Below are 14876 nucleotides of genomic sequence, written 5' to 3' on the forward strand. Positions count from 1 at the left end.
CTCCACATGACACATTTTTCTTACACTCAGGTTTTAATTTTATTGTAAATTTTTCCCTGTCTGCTCTCTTCAAACACAGTAACATTATTAACTGATACAGACGTCTCAAGGCAGAAACTCGATGCCCTCAGTGGTGATGAAAACAGCTCATTTGACAGAGACTGGTTATGGTTACTAAAACAGTTGGGTTGTGTGAGGGTTAAGCTTGGCAAAAGTCTCAAATAAAGAGGTCAGTGTGTGTTTGTGTAATTCCTGTGAGCCAACAGCCTCAGCCTTTCTCAGCCTTCTGTTTGTGAGCTACGACCAATCAGAAGAGTGGAGGTAAAGTATAAAGAGGTAAAATGGGCGAGATGTGCACAAAGGTCCGGTAAAAGATAAATAAGGATTATTTTTAACTCTGAGTCATGCAAAGCTACTCTCCCAAAATTCAGGGACAAAAATCTGGAGCTTGAAAAAAAAAGAATAACAGGTAGCAATAACCAGACGATGTATTCTTATCAGAAAATATCAAAGCTCACTGAGTCACTGTAAGAAATGTCGATATTTTATTTGTTGAAATGTTCAGCAGGATAAGTCAACAGAAAAAAAAAACATCTGTTATAAAAATCACCCTGTTAAATCTAACTACCTAACAACACTGCAACACACAAAATATAAAAATCAGTGCTTTAGGAATTTAAAACTTGTATTTCTTTGAGGCTGAAAACCACAGAAGCCTCAACAGGTCCATAAAGATGATAAACCCCCCACACACACACACAAACTGTAAAACCAATGAATCGTTTACCTAATAAACTCATGACTTTCAGTGCAATAAAGCATCAGCATTTAAACACGACTTTAAAATAAGAAAACTCCAGGATCTTTCAGTGTCGTCTCTTTTGTGCGATCTCTCTGAAAATAAAACAAAGATTAGTCAGACTCAAAGGGTTTGATACATATGCAGCATCGCTGTCAGGTTGATGTCAGTTTTAACGCTTCAGTTTGGTTTAATTAAATCTCTGATAATCTCATCTGATCACAGTAATAATCCCCGTTTGCGTTCAGTCTGCTTGGATTTTGCCTGTTCGGCTACATAGATAAAGGGCCCTTTCATATAAACGGTGGCAGCTTTATCTGAAGATTGTATGTCTTCTTTTGACTGGGGGTCACCACAGCGGATCATCTACCTCCATCTTACCCTATTCCTAACACCAACCCTCCGCTTCACTAACTCAGAGCTGTCCCTGAGCTGATGAAGTCATTTCGAATCCCCTCCATCTCAGTGACGCCCAATGAAAATCTAAGCATCTTTACCTCATGTTCATCTGCCACCTCTAGCTTTGCATCCTGTGCTGTAAATAATAAACATAATGTCTCCAACAGATGTAATTCATAATGACATCAGTGTATAAATAATACTTTTTAATATCTGATTGCAAAGAACAGTCCTGTACTATGATACAGGCTTTGAGGCTGAGCAAGGGGTCTTTAGCCTTGAGGTCTTTACCCACTGAGGGAAAAAATAAACAACACGAAATTCTAAATTTTTCAGATCTGAACTTGTCATGTAACGTGTATACACACTGAAAGGGTTTTTACAAAAGGTTTGCCCTCAGAAAAACTAAATCTAAAGAGAATGAAGTCGACATGAAGCGATGATGAGCTGGTCCTGATGTTTTTAAACAAGAAAAGGAAGAAACTGAGATTCTGGGTTCATTCGATTCTCAGAAGAAGGCAGCAGCAGGGAGAATTTCATGGTTTGATCCAGCAGTAGAAGCTGTATCACAACAGCTTTCGTACATATTTCAGGATGTCAGTGGGGCAGTTTCAGCTCTTGTCATCGGAGCTGGAGCCACATCTGAGAAGGCTAAGAAATCATTTCAGAGGCCGACTGACCTGAAGCAGCGTCCAGCTGTGTCTGAGGTAAAATAGTGTTATCTTACTATTTCTATATCACTGTTTATTAAGTACTGGCGCACATTTTGAGCTATGATTGCACTTGTTGCCAAATGCAGTGACCTGATTGGTCAGATCTATTAATTAAAAAAAATTAATCCTGTGAGAAACTCAGAATCGGATGAACCCAGAATCTCAGTTTCTTCCTTTTCTTATCTGAAAATTTTAGTTTTACAAAGATGTTTCAAGTCTTACTGGGGTATCACCATGGTAACTTATGCTGTTATATCTGTTAAGAGATCAACAAATATGAATCAACCTCCCAGTGACCAATCAGCTGTCTAAAAACAGCACCACCATCTCTGTGCAGATACAAAGAGGCTCTATGTGATGAGCATCAATGAGAAATATTAAGATCTTGGAGAATATGTTTAAACTTTTTACTTTTAAAGCAACTTTTTAAAAATATGCTCCTAAAACACAACACCTGAGCCTCGTTGACCTTTTATTCAGAAGGCAGGTAAATGAGCTGACTGCTGACATCAGGTAAAGAAAAGCTATTCTGGGTATGTTGAACTTGCCTCAGGTGCATGTGAACATCTTTATTTCTGAGTTTCAGTAAAGGCGGGTGTGTCCTCACCTAAAAATTGAGGGGCTCCTCCACCGATGCCCCCAGCTGCACTAAAGCGTCGCTGAGTCCGGCCTTCAGCGTTGAGTAATTGGGCTGCTCGGAGTACTGCAGAGCCATCACTGCAGTCAGGTACGTTTGAAATGCTCCTGGAGCACAAAAAACAGAAAGATATCACCAAAGAAAATGCAGGAAAATGTGGTATATGATACAGAAGAAACACTGGAACTCACTGGAAACGCTCCTCCTCCCAAAGCACTGGCTCAGAAGTGCAGGAACATCCTCCATGTACCTGCAGCCATGTGTTATTTGCATTTTGTTTCACACAGAAGGTTAAAATTACACAAAAATGACAGATTATCTCTCTCTTACCTCTGTTTCTCGGTGGCTATCTGCTGTGGTTGAGTGAGCTCGGTCCACGGCAGCAATCCAGTGTGCCAGTGCAGCATGCAGTAACCCAAAGACTGCAGGTCGCTGCGGCGAGATGGAGCTGAAAGAGTGTGATGACAAAAATCAGTAAACAAAAAAAGACCTCAGATTTACAAAAACATCTCCTTGTTTTTCCACGGGTGAAATTTGTACCTTTTAACTTCAAAATCTGTAAAAACAAAAAACAAAACAAAAACCACCTTCACATGTGAAAATAAAATCATACTAATGTGAAGCCATGGATGTTGCCAGGCAGAAAGAAAAAAGGAAAGCCACAGAGAAGGATGGATGTAGTGACGCAAATGGTTGGTGTGATGGAGGAGGATGGTAGATGATCCGCTGTGGCACGAGCAGCCGAAAGGAGAAGCAGATGTGAAGCCAGTGTTTGGCCAGATAGAGCGTGGTCAGAGCGCTCTGGTTTACAGCAGCTTACACGATGAAGTATGATTTAGTGACACTGACAGACTACAGATGGCTCAGTGGACCACAGAGGCAACACACCTGCTCCTTTATGCGCGTCCAGGCTGATGAACTGGACGGTGCCCTCGTGTGGCGTTCGGCTGGCTTCACGGTACTCCACATGCTTTCCTCCTGGACCGTACCTGAAGGCATGGCAGTATCCTACAAGGTACACCTAGACACACACACAAACACACAGAAGCAGCCTGGTTACACACACTTCAGGACAGAGTAGTGCAGTTTGAAGCTCAGAGCACGTCTTACCTGTGACCTCTGTCCTTGTTTTATGTACACGTTCTCGGCACTGATATCCGCATGAACGTATTCGTTTGAATGGATGTAGTGCAGCACGTCTAACTGCAAGGGAAAAGAAAAGTTAGTCTCTTAACGCTTTATCGCCCAGGCCTAATGGATTTATTTTGTAATTCTGGCTCTAAAATTAAAATAATAACTCATCTTTCCAAAACCATTAGAATTTTGTCTCTAGTGCTTGTGAAATGGGAACAACGATGGGCACACATAAACAGGTCAGCACAAAGAAAAGTAATCACTGTGCTTTCCAGTTCTTCTCAGACACACAACTCCAGAAGCCCCACCCACTTGCTGTCCAAGCCTTCCATTTGTGAAGGTCAGCCAATCAGAAACCAGCTGGCTTAAAGAAGTGGGTCTCAGGAGTGGAGCAGGAGCTCGTTTTTTGTGGGTTTTTTGTTTTGTTTTTTTACTTCAGAGGTGACGCTCAGGTATTGATTAAAATGACCAAGTGGGATTATTTATAACCTCATTATATTTTACACAGATTTTTTTTAATGGCTCTGTATGTTTATCATTCGTATACTGTTTCCTTCATCTACCTCACACAATGTGAAAGCTCTTCATCGTTACTTTGTGCATGCAGTTTCTGCAGTTTTAAATGTCGCTGCTCTACCTCTGTTAGTGCAAAACATCACAGTTTAGTGAACAGAAGTGGAAAATTGGTTCTGCCGGAGGTTTCTTCCTGTTTAAAGGGAGTTTTTCCTTCTCACTGTTGCCAAAGTGCTTGCTCATAGGGAGTCAAATGATTGTTGGGGGTTTCTCTGTATGTATGATTGTAAGTTCTACCTTACAATATAAAGCGCCTTGAGGTGACCGTTGTTGTGATTTGGTGCTGTATAAATAAAATAAAATTGAACTGAACAGAATAGAAGGTTAAAGGAAGAGGAGCTAAAGCAGCTCGTTTCAGACTGTGTCTACACAAAAGTCCAGTAAGAGATAAATAAGCATTATTAAGAAGAGGAAAAAGTACAAAAGGTCCACTTTTAGAGTATTTATGTGACTAGACAATTCAAAAACACCAACTATTCTATAGGCCAGCTGAAGAACAACTTCCTCAGACAGAGGCTGATTTTCTTTCTCGATGATGGACTGGAGCGACTCGCCAATGCTGGGAAAAATTAGAAACCTACAGAAACGAAAATAAAATGAAATTAATGTAAACAGATTTACAGGTCAAAGTAAGATGCTTTCATATGTTTTGTATGTGCAGGTAAAGCTCACACCTGTACGAGTCTGTATGGAGACCAAAGCCAACGCAGGAAGGAATCCCCAGGAAGTCCAGCTTGTTTTGCTTGACCCACTTTTCCACTACAGAGAAAACAAGTTTTAGTAGGAAAATCATCACACAGGCAGAAAACACTGTGTATATGTACAGATGCACTGCCTTCAGAGTCTGAAAAGTCAGTTCAGAAAAGTTTTCAATCTACATTCTTTCTCACAGCCAGCAGAGGGCGACTCTTCTCGCTATAAAACAAACATCTATGAGAAAATGACCCTTATCATTGAATACACCTCCCTGAAGAGTTCGTCACTAAATCAACAGCTTAAGCGCTTTGAATATCACATGATGGTCAATCTGTAATTCACGGCCCCTGTTAGAGATTGCGGCCCTCGCCGTCTGGTTTAATAAAACTGAGAATGTGATGACAGAAATCGTCAAATCAAGGTTTTAAAACAGGAGTCCACAAGCCAAAGGGTGAAGTTGCTGTGCTGTGATGAGGGTTAAAGACACAACAATGCTCCTCTGATGCCTATCAAGTCAAACAGATGTATTACAGCTTCATGCCTCAGCTGTTAGCGTTTCTTTCTGACTCATTTGTCACCTTTGAGAGTTTAGTTTTGAGTCACCTGGTAATTTAAATCCTTTGTGTCAAAGTGAATGTTCTGTGCACAGACAAAACATCCTAACCCTCCGTAGGTGATAGAAACCGTCACAGAAACTTATCCTCTGTCTTTATTGAAATCAGAATAAAATCAGCTTTGGGAACTAATTCTGGTAATTATGGGCTTCTAAACGTGACAGAAAAGCACAATAAATCCTCACCGGACGCCGGTTTAGCAGCTCTCTGCAGGAAGTTCTGTTCATTGAAGATTCTTCCATCTTTAGTTCCCTAAAAGTGAAAAATAAAATATAACTTTGATTTTTTTTGGCACAGGGAAATTCAGGAGCAGAAGAAGCATTACAACAAAGTAGAGAGCAATTCAACGGATTATTGGGAAATAAACTGAAAAGCAGACACATTTATCTACCGTTTGTACTCACCAGTTTGAGGGTGTGATTCAACTCCTTTGAGCTTGGCCGAGAAACTGAAGAGAGAAAAACCGCTTTATTCATCTGTGATCATAAAATTTCCTATTAATATTTATCTTTTCTAAGTCAATAAATAGTCAACTGGTTTATCCTGCTGGAGTGCAATGCAGTGTTGACCAGCTACACTGGATTAGTCCTTTCTTTGCTTTAATAAAGTTTACTGGACTCAAACAGATAGAATATAGACTTGACTGATTGCATTAAATGTGGGCTGCAGTTATTATGTTTCGCTATTTGTGGTATGCTGTAGTTTATAGTACATCCAGTATCACTTTAAAGGTTAAAAACCTTGATGAGGGGCATGATTTTTGTAAATCACTCCAGCTTCTGACCAGTCACGCATGATCCAGCTTTGGTTGTACTCTGATAGAAAACATCTGCATGTAGAGAATTTGCTGAAATGCAATCTCAAATCCATGGACTATCATCTGCCAGCGATGTTGGGTTACTTAACGTAATCCCTGGTTCTTTGATAAACGTGTGAGGGGTTTCACTATGGGAATACAGACCACTCGAGCTGTGCTCAGAGCCAATCAGCCCTTCCCTGCTCATCATCAGTTCCTTCCCATGAGAAACCACACCGAGCTCCTTCAGCACACCCAGGCTGATTTGGATGCCAGAACATCACCGAACACGCTGCACTGAGTGAGTCCTTTTAAAGACGTGTGCTTATAGTTACACTCTGGGGACAGCGACCATATTCCTTCTCAGTGACAATAACAGCTGGTCGATGCATCACAGAAACATCTGCTGCAACAACTCAACTAGACTTCCCTCAAACACGTTTTCTGCCAGCTGTTCATATTGAGTTTGCTCAGTGGGACACAGCACATCAGCAATCACCACGACTATTTCACGTGAGTCAAACTCTTCAATTGTACATTTGTCTTTGTTTTCATGTGTTCCCCTTATGTCTTGTGACCAGTCCTACCTTCGTAGAGCAGCTCGGTTGCGCTCTGACTGAGCTGCCTGATCAGCTTCCACTTCTTGCCGGTCGTGTCGGTCACCTCCTCACCTTCAGGCAGCGGTTCCACAAAGGATGCATGCTTTGCCTTCCTGCCTTTATTTTTTCCAGTTGCTGCAAGTTAATGAAAACACTTCAAATTAATTAGTGCAGGAATAACCCCCCCCCCCCCCCCCCACACACACACACACAAAATTACACACCTAAAGTATGCTGTGCTGTGACCGACTCAACAAAATCTTTTTGTACAAAGAATTTGTAAAAAATTTCTGCACACTAGAAGAAATGGAAGAAAGAAAGACGACTATTTCTTTTTACCAGAACCACTAAAAACTGCTGTAATCAAACCTATACTGAAAAAGGACAATCTTGACAAGACACAAATGAAAAACTACAGGCCGATCTCAAATCTCCCATTTTTAAGTAAGATCATTGAAAAAGCAGTTTCTCAACAGCTCAGTTACTTCTTAAAACAGAATAACTGCTATGATGCCTTCCAGTCAGGTTTTAGACAGAACCACAGCACTGAAACCACTCTGACAAAAGTGTTTAATGACATATGTCTGAATACAGACAGTGGAAAAATGTCAGTCCTAGTTTTACTGGATCTCAGTGCAGCATTTGATACAGTTGACCACAACATATTACTCAAACGACTGGAGAACTGGACAGGTCTTTCAGGAACTGTACTAAACTGGTTCAAAACATACTTAGAAAACAGGAAATACTTTGTATCAATAGGTAACTTCACATCTGAGCAGACAAGTATCACATGTGGAGTTCCCCAAGGTTCGATCTTGGGACCCCCTCTGTTTAACATTTACATGCTCCCACTGGCACAGATTATAAACAACAACAAAATAAACTATCACAGCTATGCAGATGACACACAAATATATATCACAATGTCACCAGGAGACCGAGGCCCTGTACAGGCTCTTGGTAAATGCATTGAGGAAATTAATGACTGGTTGTGCCACAATTTTCTCCAGCTAAACAAAAACAAAACTGAGGTAATAGTCTTTGGCGCCAAAGAAAAACGATTACAGGTCACCAGAGAACTTCAATCTATACATCTAAAAACCACAAACCAGGCGAGAAATGTGGGTGTAGTGATGGATGCAGACCTAAACTTAGAAAAACACATTAAGACAATAACAAAGTCAGCTTACTATCACCTCAAGAATATTTCAAGGATAAAAGATCTGATGTCTCAACAGGACCTGGAAAAACTAGTCCATGCATTCATCTTTAGTAGGCTTGATTACTGTAACAGCATCTTTACAGGTCTACCTAAAAAATCAGTCAGACAACTACAGCTCATTCAGAACTCTGCTGCTCGAGTCCTCACTAAGACCAAAAAAGTGGACCACATCAGTCCAGCTCTGAGGTCTTTACACTGGCTGCCTGTCCGTCAGAGGATAGACTTTAAAGTTCTGATGCTGGTCTATAAAGCTCTGAATGGTTTAGGACCAAAATACATCAGTGACCTCCTGACCCAGTATGAACCTTCCAGATCCCTCAGGTCATCTGGATCCGGTCTTTTATCAGTTCCCAGAGTCAGAACCAGACACGGAGAAGCTGCATTCAGCTTTTATGCTCCTTATATCTGGAACAAACTCCCAGAAAGCCTCAGATCAGCTGAAACACTCAGTTTATTTAAATCCAGGTTGAAGACTCACCTGTTCTCAGCTGCATTTGAATAAAGCACCAAATCCACACTTTTAAGCTTAAATTTCAAAACTTACATTTAACTACTGATTTTATCTACTGTTCTGATTTTATCTGTTTCGATTTTATATACTGTTTTGTTTGTTTGTTAATTAGTTAGTTATTTTGCTTGTTTTAATCAATTTTAAATCATGCTTTTTATTTGTTCTTGTTTCTAATGTCTCTGTAAAGCACTTTGAATCACCTTGTTGTTGAATTGTGCTATACAAATAAACTTGCCTTGCCTTGCCTTGCCTTTACTGATTTTAATTTAACTTAAGTTTAATTTATTGATAAATTTATTTTACTAAGCTGAAACTAATCCACGCTGGGAAGCTTTGGATTTAGTTTTTATTATTACTATTTGCCTCTCATGTATCAGAAGCTTTATGTGAATTCTGTTTATAACAGTGATTCCTAAAGTGTGGGCTGCAAAGGTACTGCAGGTGGGCCACAGAAACACAAATTCAGTTTGAAATTACTCACAAGTATGTACACTCAGAAAGCATTTAAATATTTATATAAAAAGTGAATTAAATCCATTAAGATGAGGTGGTTAGTTTGTGACTTTACTCCTTAGTCTTAACTAGATGTAATGTTCTTGTATTGAAGTTTGTGTCCGAGTGGCAGGTTTCTCACACGTTCTCCTTAAAAGCTTTCCACATGACTGTTGAGCATTAGGAATTTTTGATTGGATTTAAGATTGGGGGGCCCCCATGAGATTTTCTTGTATATAAGTGAACCATAGCACTTCTGTAAAAGAAGTGGTTAAATTTAAAGGTAACTCTGAAAAGCCTAAGGGGGAAAAATGTAATTAAATTATTAATTGAATAGATATTCTAAGAGAAATGAATGATTACTCTTGTTACAGCAATAAAACTGCAGTAAATGTGGTGATTGTAACGACACCAGAACAACAATAAAGCTCCCGATCATTAAACATTTTGTGATCTTTATACAAACCTATCAGTGTACTTAACAATGTGTGTAACATGCTCCTGTTACATCATTCAACGTGTAGCTCACCTTTTGCAGGAGACTTAGAGTTTGGTGAGGAAACAGGTGAAGCTCCATCTACTGCTGATCTCCCCTCTATCCAGCCTGTTTTTGCAGACAGCTTCTTTTCTTCTTCTTCTTCCTGCTTTTTCAAAGGACTGCAGAGCTTCCCTTTCCTTTGCACTACACAGCAACAGTTAACAAAGCAAAGAGGAACGGTAATGGAGATTTCATAAAAGAACTGCAGGAACGGGCAGATAAATCAGTGCTTCTGCTCACCAGATCGAGGAGATTTTGCAACAGGAGACTCTACGATTGGCTGCGCCCCAGTGTCGAGTTTAAAGGTGACCGTGTTCTTCTTTGGTGGAGATTCCTGCAACCCAGCGTCATTATCTGTGGAAGCAAAGTACTTCTGGTTCAGGGCTTCAACTGATTGTGATTGAGTATGACTAATTTGACTAGTTTGTCCAGACAAAGCAGTCTGGACAAACATAAAAAATATAAGCTACAAGGTTATGCATCCAAATAAGCATAATAACATATACTTAGAAGTAATAAATAACTGGGGGACAAATATAATTACAAACACGAACAAAATAAGTGGAGTAATCTATAGGCACAGTGAGTAAAGAGTTAAAGTAATCAATAAAAAAAAACTTTGGGGGGAAAAAAAAGGAATAAAGCTTCCTTTGACTGTGAGAAATGACATCACATCTTTGAAGCCACAAGGAACCGGATCAGGGTTTAGCTGACTTCCAGAGGTGTGAGATACGACACGCTGATAACAAAAATGTAAAAGAAAGACTTTTTTTTGTTGCACAGAGGTACAGGGAACAAGTGAACCCCCAAAACATCAATGAAGGGTTCGTATTTATCTGCGTCACTAAAACATCAGACATGGGGAGCCGGTTTAGCTCACTGGGGTGAGCAGGCAACCACATGGTGTATAGCTAAGAGCGGCCGGCCAATATTTGAATCCGAAATTACTTGCCGCATGTCTTCTTCTCTCTCTCTCCCTCCACTTTCCTGTCACTCCTCACTGTTCCTATTCAATAAAGCCAGAAAAGGCCAAAAAAAAAAAAAACCCCAACAGATTTTCAAAATCTTAAAAAAAAACCCTCAACAACATACAAAACAGACATTCATGAAGTCATCGATCCAGAACTCAAGTATTTTACAGCATGAATAAAACACATGGCTTAGATCATAAGCCACATGTAAGCCACAGTACTTGAATGTATACTAAGGACAGCTTTCTTGCACCATTGATCTACCAGCCCGATTCCAAACTCCAGGGCCATCCATCAGCCAAGTGATTTTTAATTCACTCTAAAGGCCAGAAGAGCCTCCCATGGCCTTTCAGTGTAATGTAATGTACTCACATTTACAAAGCACTTTAACTATAAGTTTGTTCTATACACTTCGAGGTCTTCAGACCCACCAGTGCACGAACTCCACAAAGAAAGGCCCCAGCTGGAATCACAGTGAAGCTACAAAAGGTGGAGTTTTTTAGAACTAAACACTTCAGGGAGCTGAACCCTTTGGTTTGACATCCCTGCTCCAGCTGAATTTACTCATGCTGTTTTCATACCTCATTATAACTGACATCTTAACAGGATAACCTGTATGATCTCCTTTACCTTCTTTACCTTCTTTGTCCAGGCAAAGGGTTTTGCGAGTCCTTCGCAGTGCAGGACGTGGTGTTAACGAACTTAAAGTGTCAAATCCCTGGGCTGGACACAGAGAGAGATTGTTAAAGCTAAATTACTTGGTATTTTAAGTATTTATTTGATGACATACTGCCACCTGTATTCACCTGTACTGAGTTCACAGCTCGTGCTTGGAGTGGGGCTTGGATTAACTACAGATGTTGCTGCTGCATTTCTCAGAGGCGAGGAGAAACTTGAGTTCACAGATTCAGATTGAAATGGACTTTCAGGACCGGGAAGTTTCTCCCCACATGAAGGACAGAATCTGAATTCAGGCTGTAACTTTGTCCCACACTGGGGGCAGAAATGGAAAGGCATTCTGCAAGAGTGAGGATAAAACATGATTATACATCAATCATCTGCTCCAGCCACGTCGTGTATCTGTCCGAAGTTTATCGTGTGGATCAGGAAACTACACACAAACAATCTGACAGTTGTTGGCTGGTAACTCTGTTAGAAATGAATTCGTAGTACAGTTTTTAGCCACACCAGTCTTCACAAAAGCTTTGCAAGTGTCACAAAAAAGTTTTCAGAAAATAAAGTCAAGTTCATAATTCTACTCCCAAAGTAAACATGAGTTTACTGAGAGGATTCTGGATATTTCTTTTTATCAGTGCAGAGGTAATATTATATAAACCAGGCTATGAATGTTAATATATCCCTCTGCAAAAATGGACAGCTTTAGTGAGTGCAAAGACTACATGAGATTTTAAGCTTTAAGTATGGGGGAAAAAAACAAAACAAAAACATCCATCCACTTTCTTAATGGTAGGTTTTTCAGCATTGTACCCTCTGCAGCATTTTATCAGCAGGTGTCCTGAGATGATTCATTCTTCTCTCTCCAGCATCGCCTCCACCTTCACTCCTCCCTCCCTACAGAGCTCAATGTTGTCTGCAAACATAGTTCTGTCTATCACCACTGCAAACAAGAAGAGGCTCAGAGCCAATCCTTGAAGTAATCTAACTCCCACCTTGAAACCATCTGTTACTTCTACTCCTGACTGACTTCCTTCATGGAGCGCCACAGTTGGCACCCTATCATATCTGTAGATCCACAAAGAATCTCGCTCTGATCTTCACTATGCACCTCCACCAACACTCTGGCTCATGGATGGAGCCAGCATATTACTGATTACTTGCCAGGTTAAAAAAAACAAACCTTGTGGTGACCCACTATATCACCTGGGGGTACAAACTGGTGTTACATGAAAGTATAGCTTGGCCCCATTTCAACTTCAGTTATCTCACCATACAGTATAGAGATGGTTTGGACATAAAGTCATAGTAGTTGTCTCCTCACACTCTGTTGACAGCTTTAGTTAATTTTGGAAGATTTAAAACTCATAAAAAGTAATTTACAAACAGTACCTAAAAGATTATTTATTGAAAATTCTAGACATATTTTTTTAAGACAATTAATTTAGAGGTAAAGATCCCAACTTAGAGAGCATCTTTTATACTTTAATCATATAAATGCTGTTAAAATTATAGATACTCTTTAACCGTAACCAAAGCTTCAAATAATGAGGTACGATCACATTCAAGAAATCCCTCTCAGAAAAAATAAAAACTCGAGATTTAGACTGTGCTAAATGTTGAGTTTCTGACCTTTTTTTTTTTTTTTTTTTTTTTTACACTGTTGACTTTTTATGGAAGACATGGTCTTTATCAAACAGTCAGCTCATGTACATGTAGCAACACTTATGTTTGGGAGAAGCACCAAAACAAAGTTAAAATGAGAAATTAAATATCTCATTTCAGACAGAAGATAAATGCAGTGCCTGGACCAGTGCTCGATATAAGATACATAAAGACCAATTTTGACCTGTGAAACATGCAAAAATGATACACTATTGTGCAAGTCTTGAACCACCCCTCATTTCTTTATATTGTGGTTCCAAGGAAGCATACTCTTGATTCTTTCACAGGGGTATTGAGCAATAGTTCTCCAGGCTTTCCGAAGGTCTTTCTTTGGACATTAGCTGCCTTTTCACTCATTTTAAGTCCATTTAACACTGACATATAAATCGTTCAAACGTCAAAAGGGGCACCTAAACTAAGGGATGAACCAGTGTTGTCCACACATAACTGAAAATTTAGCAAAATATAACTTAAAATATTATGTTAAAGTAAATGAATCTATGAATAGTGTCAAAGATAACACAGTTTAACAGACATAAAATAGTATTTTTGCAACAACAAGGTGAACCTCAGAGCTATTAGCTGAAAACTTGATATGTCTCAGTGGGATGTACAGTGTGCCCTTAAAAAAGAACAAGTGTCACAAGACAAGAAGAGAAAGTCGTGTTCTTAAGAATCAGATAAAAAAAAAAAAAATCCAACAAAGACTTGAAAAAGGCCCTGAGTGATGAAGTCATTTTATGTATGACAGCGTTTTAATAGATAAAGATGAAGGGCTTAAACATGAACTGAGCTGCGGTTTGGGGAAGGCCTCAAAGGGTACTGGCAGCAGTTCCCGGGCCTGGCACGAAAACGAACAGTTTGTAGAACTGGGGGACTCGTATAGAGATAAGAACCGGAAGGAGCGTGTTTGGAGGCGTGGTCCCGCTCCTGAAATTCACATACTTTATCTCCAAAACATTGATCCAGCTACTGTTCACAAAAGCTTAATCAGAAATGGTTTCATTAGCTGTCAAGAATCAATGTATAAGGAAAGAGAAACAGGGAGTTTGAGAGTGATCCCAAACACACTGCCAACACAGTAAAAACACCTGCACAGAAAACACACACAGTGCAACACTACCAGTCATGAATTGGTCTCCCCAGAGCCCGGACCTCGACATTATTGAAGCCTGTGGGATCATGTTGACAGAGAACAGACTAAAAAGCAGCTGACATCCAAAGAGCAACTTTGAACGTCCTTTAAGAAGCCTGGAAAGCTATTCCTGAAAACTACTTAAATAAATTACTAGAAAGCTTGATTAAGAGATTTCAGGCTGTGTTTCAGAATCAAAGGTGGCTCCACATTTAGCAAAGCTCTGCCTGCTGGATTGTGTTGCATAACTTTTTCCAGGGAACCGTTAAGAAGAGGTTTAAACGGGGCGTAAAGGAAACTACAGTCCTTATCGCGACAGGAACTCCTTACTTAGAAAATATAAAATAGCTGAAGACCGAGTACGTTTCACATGAAGTTTATTTCAGCGTGTTTGCCGCTTTCAGTTTAATTAACAAATAAAAAACACTCATATACTGACCAAACATTCGTGTTAGCTAGCTAAAAGTCAAGCAAAACTTTGAAAAACCTTTCGGGCGGAAGCGCCGCCAAAGTACTGATATTAACTTTTGTTTAAAATAAGTCTAAAAATTTTGCACCTGGTTCTGTTCGTATATAATAAAAACCTACAAACAGTTAAAACGTCTGGTACCTTTGTTTTGCTGCTTCTTCTTCACCGCATTGACAATCTCACAGGTGGAGCTACGCAGGCGCAATGCTGCCCTCTGCAAGACTTCAGGACAGTT

The 14876-nt window shown here is 39.9% G+C and overlaps 1 protein-coding gene across 2 annotated transcripts; it reads right to left on the bottom strand.

Moving 5' to 3' along the window:
- Positions 1–569: 569 nt before the first annotated feature.
- On the bottom strand, positions 570–14829 carry vrk3 (VRK serine/threonine kinase 3). 2 transcript variants are annotated; one of them, XM_085354638.1, is made up of 16 exons: positions 14783–14829; positions 11504–11715; positions 11337–11420; positions 9967–10080; positions 9718–9870; positions 6949–7095; positions 5970–6013; positions 5751–5817; positions 4930–5014; positions 4730–4832; positions 3659–3751; positions 3437–3569; positions 2879–2996; positions 2740–2798; positions 2519–2655; positions 570–894 (listed from the first exon to the last, which is right to left on the bottom strand). In XM_085354638.1, the coding sequence occupies exons 2-15, from the start codon at positions 11712–11714 to the stop codon at positions 2519–2521; spliced, it is 1548 nt and encodes a 515-aa protein (XP_085210764.1). In that variant the 5' UTR covers position 11715; positions 14783–14829; the 3' UTR covers positions 570–894. The 2 variants fall into 2 exon arrangements, with proteins under 2 accessions (XP_085210764.1, XP_085210755.1); XM_085354629.1 differs by having other exon boundaries at positions 11328–11420.
- Between the last annotated feature and the right edge of the window lie 47 nt (positions 14830–14876).

The sequence above is a fragment of the Diplotaxodon limnothrissa genome, linkage group LG1 (genome assembly GCF_057381915.1).
Source record: "Diplotaxodon limnothrissa isolate DT_005_m linkage group LG1, D_limnothrissa_male_GT1.1, whole genome shotgun sequence".
Classification (NCBI taxonomy): Eukaryota; Metazoa; Chordata; class Actinopteri; order Cichliformes; family Cichlidae; genus Diplotaxodon; species Diplotaxodon limnothrissa.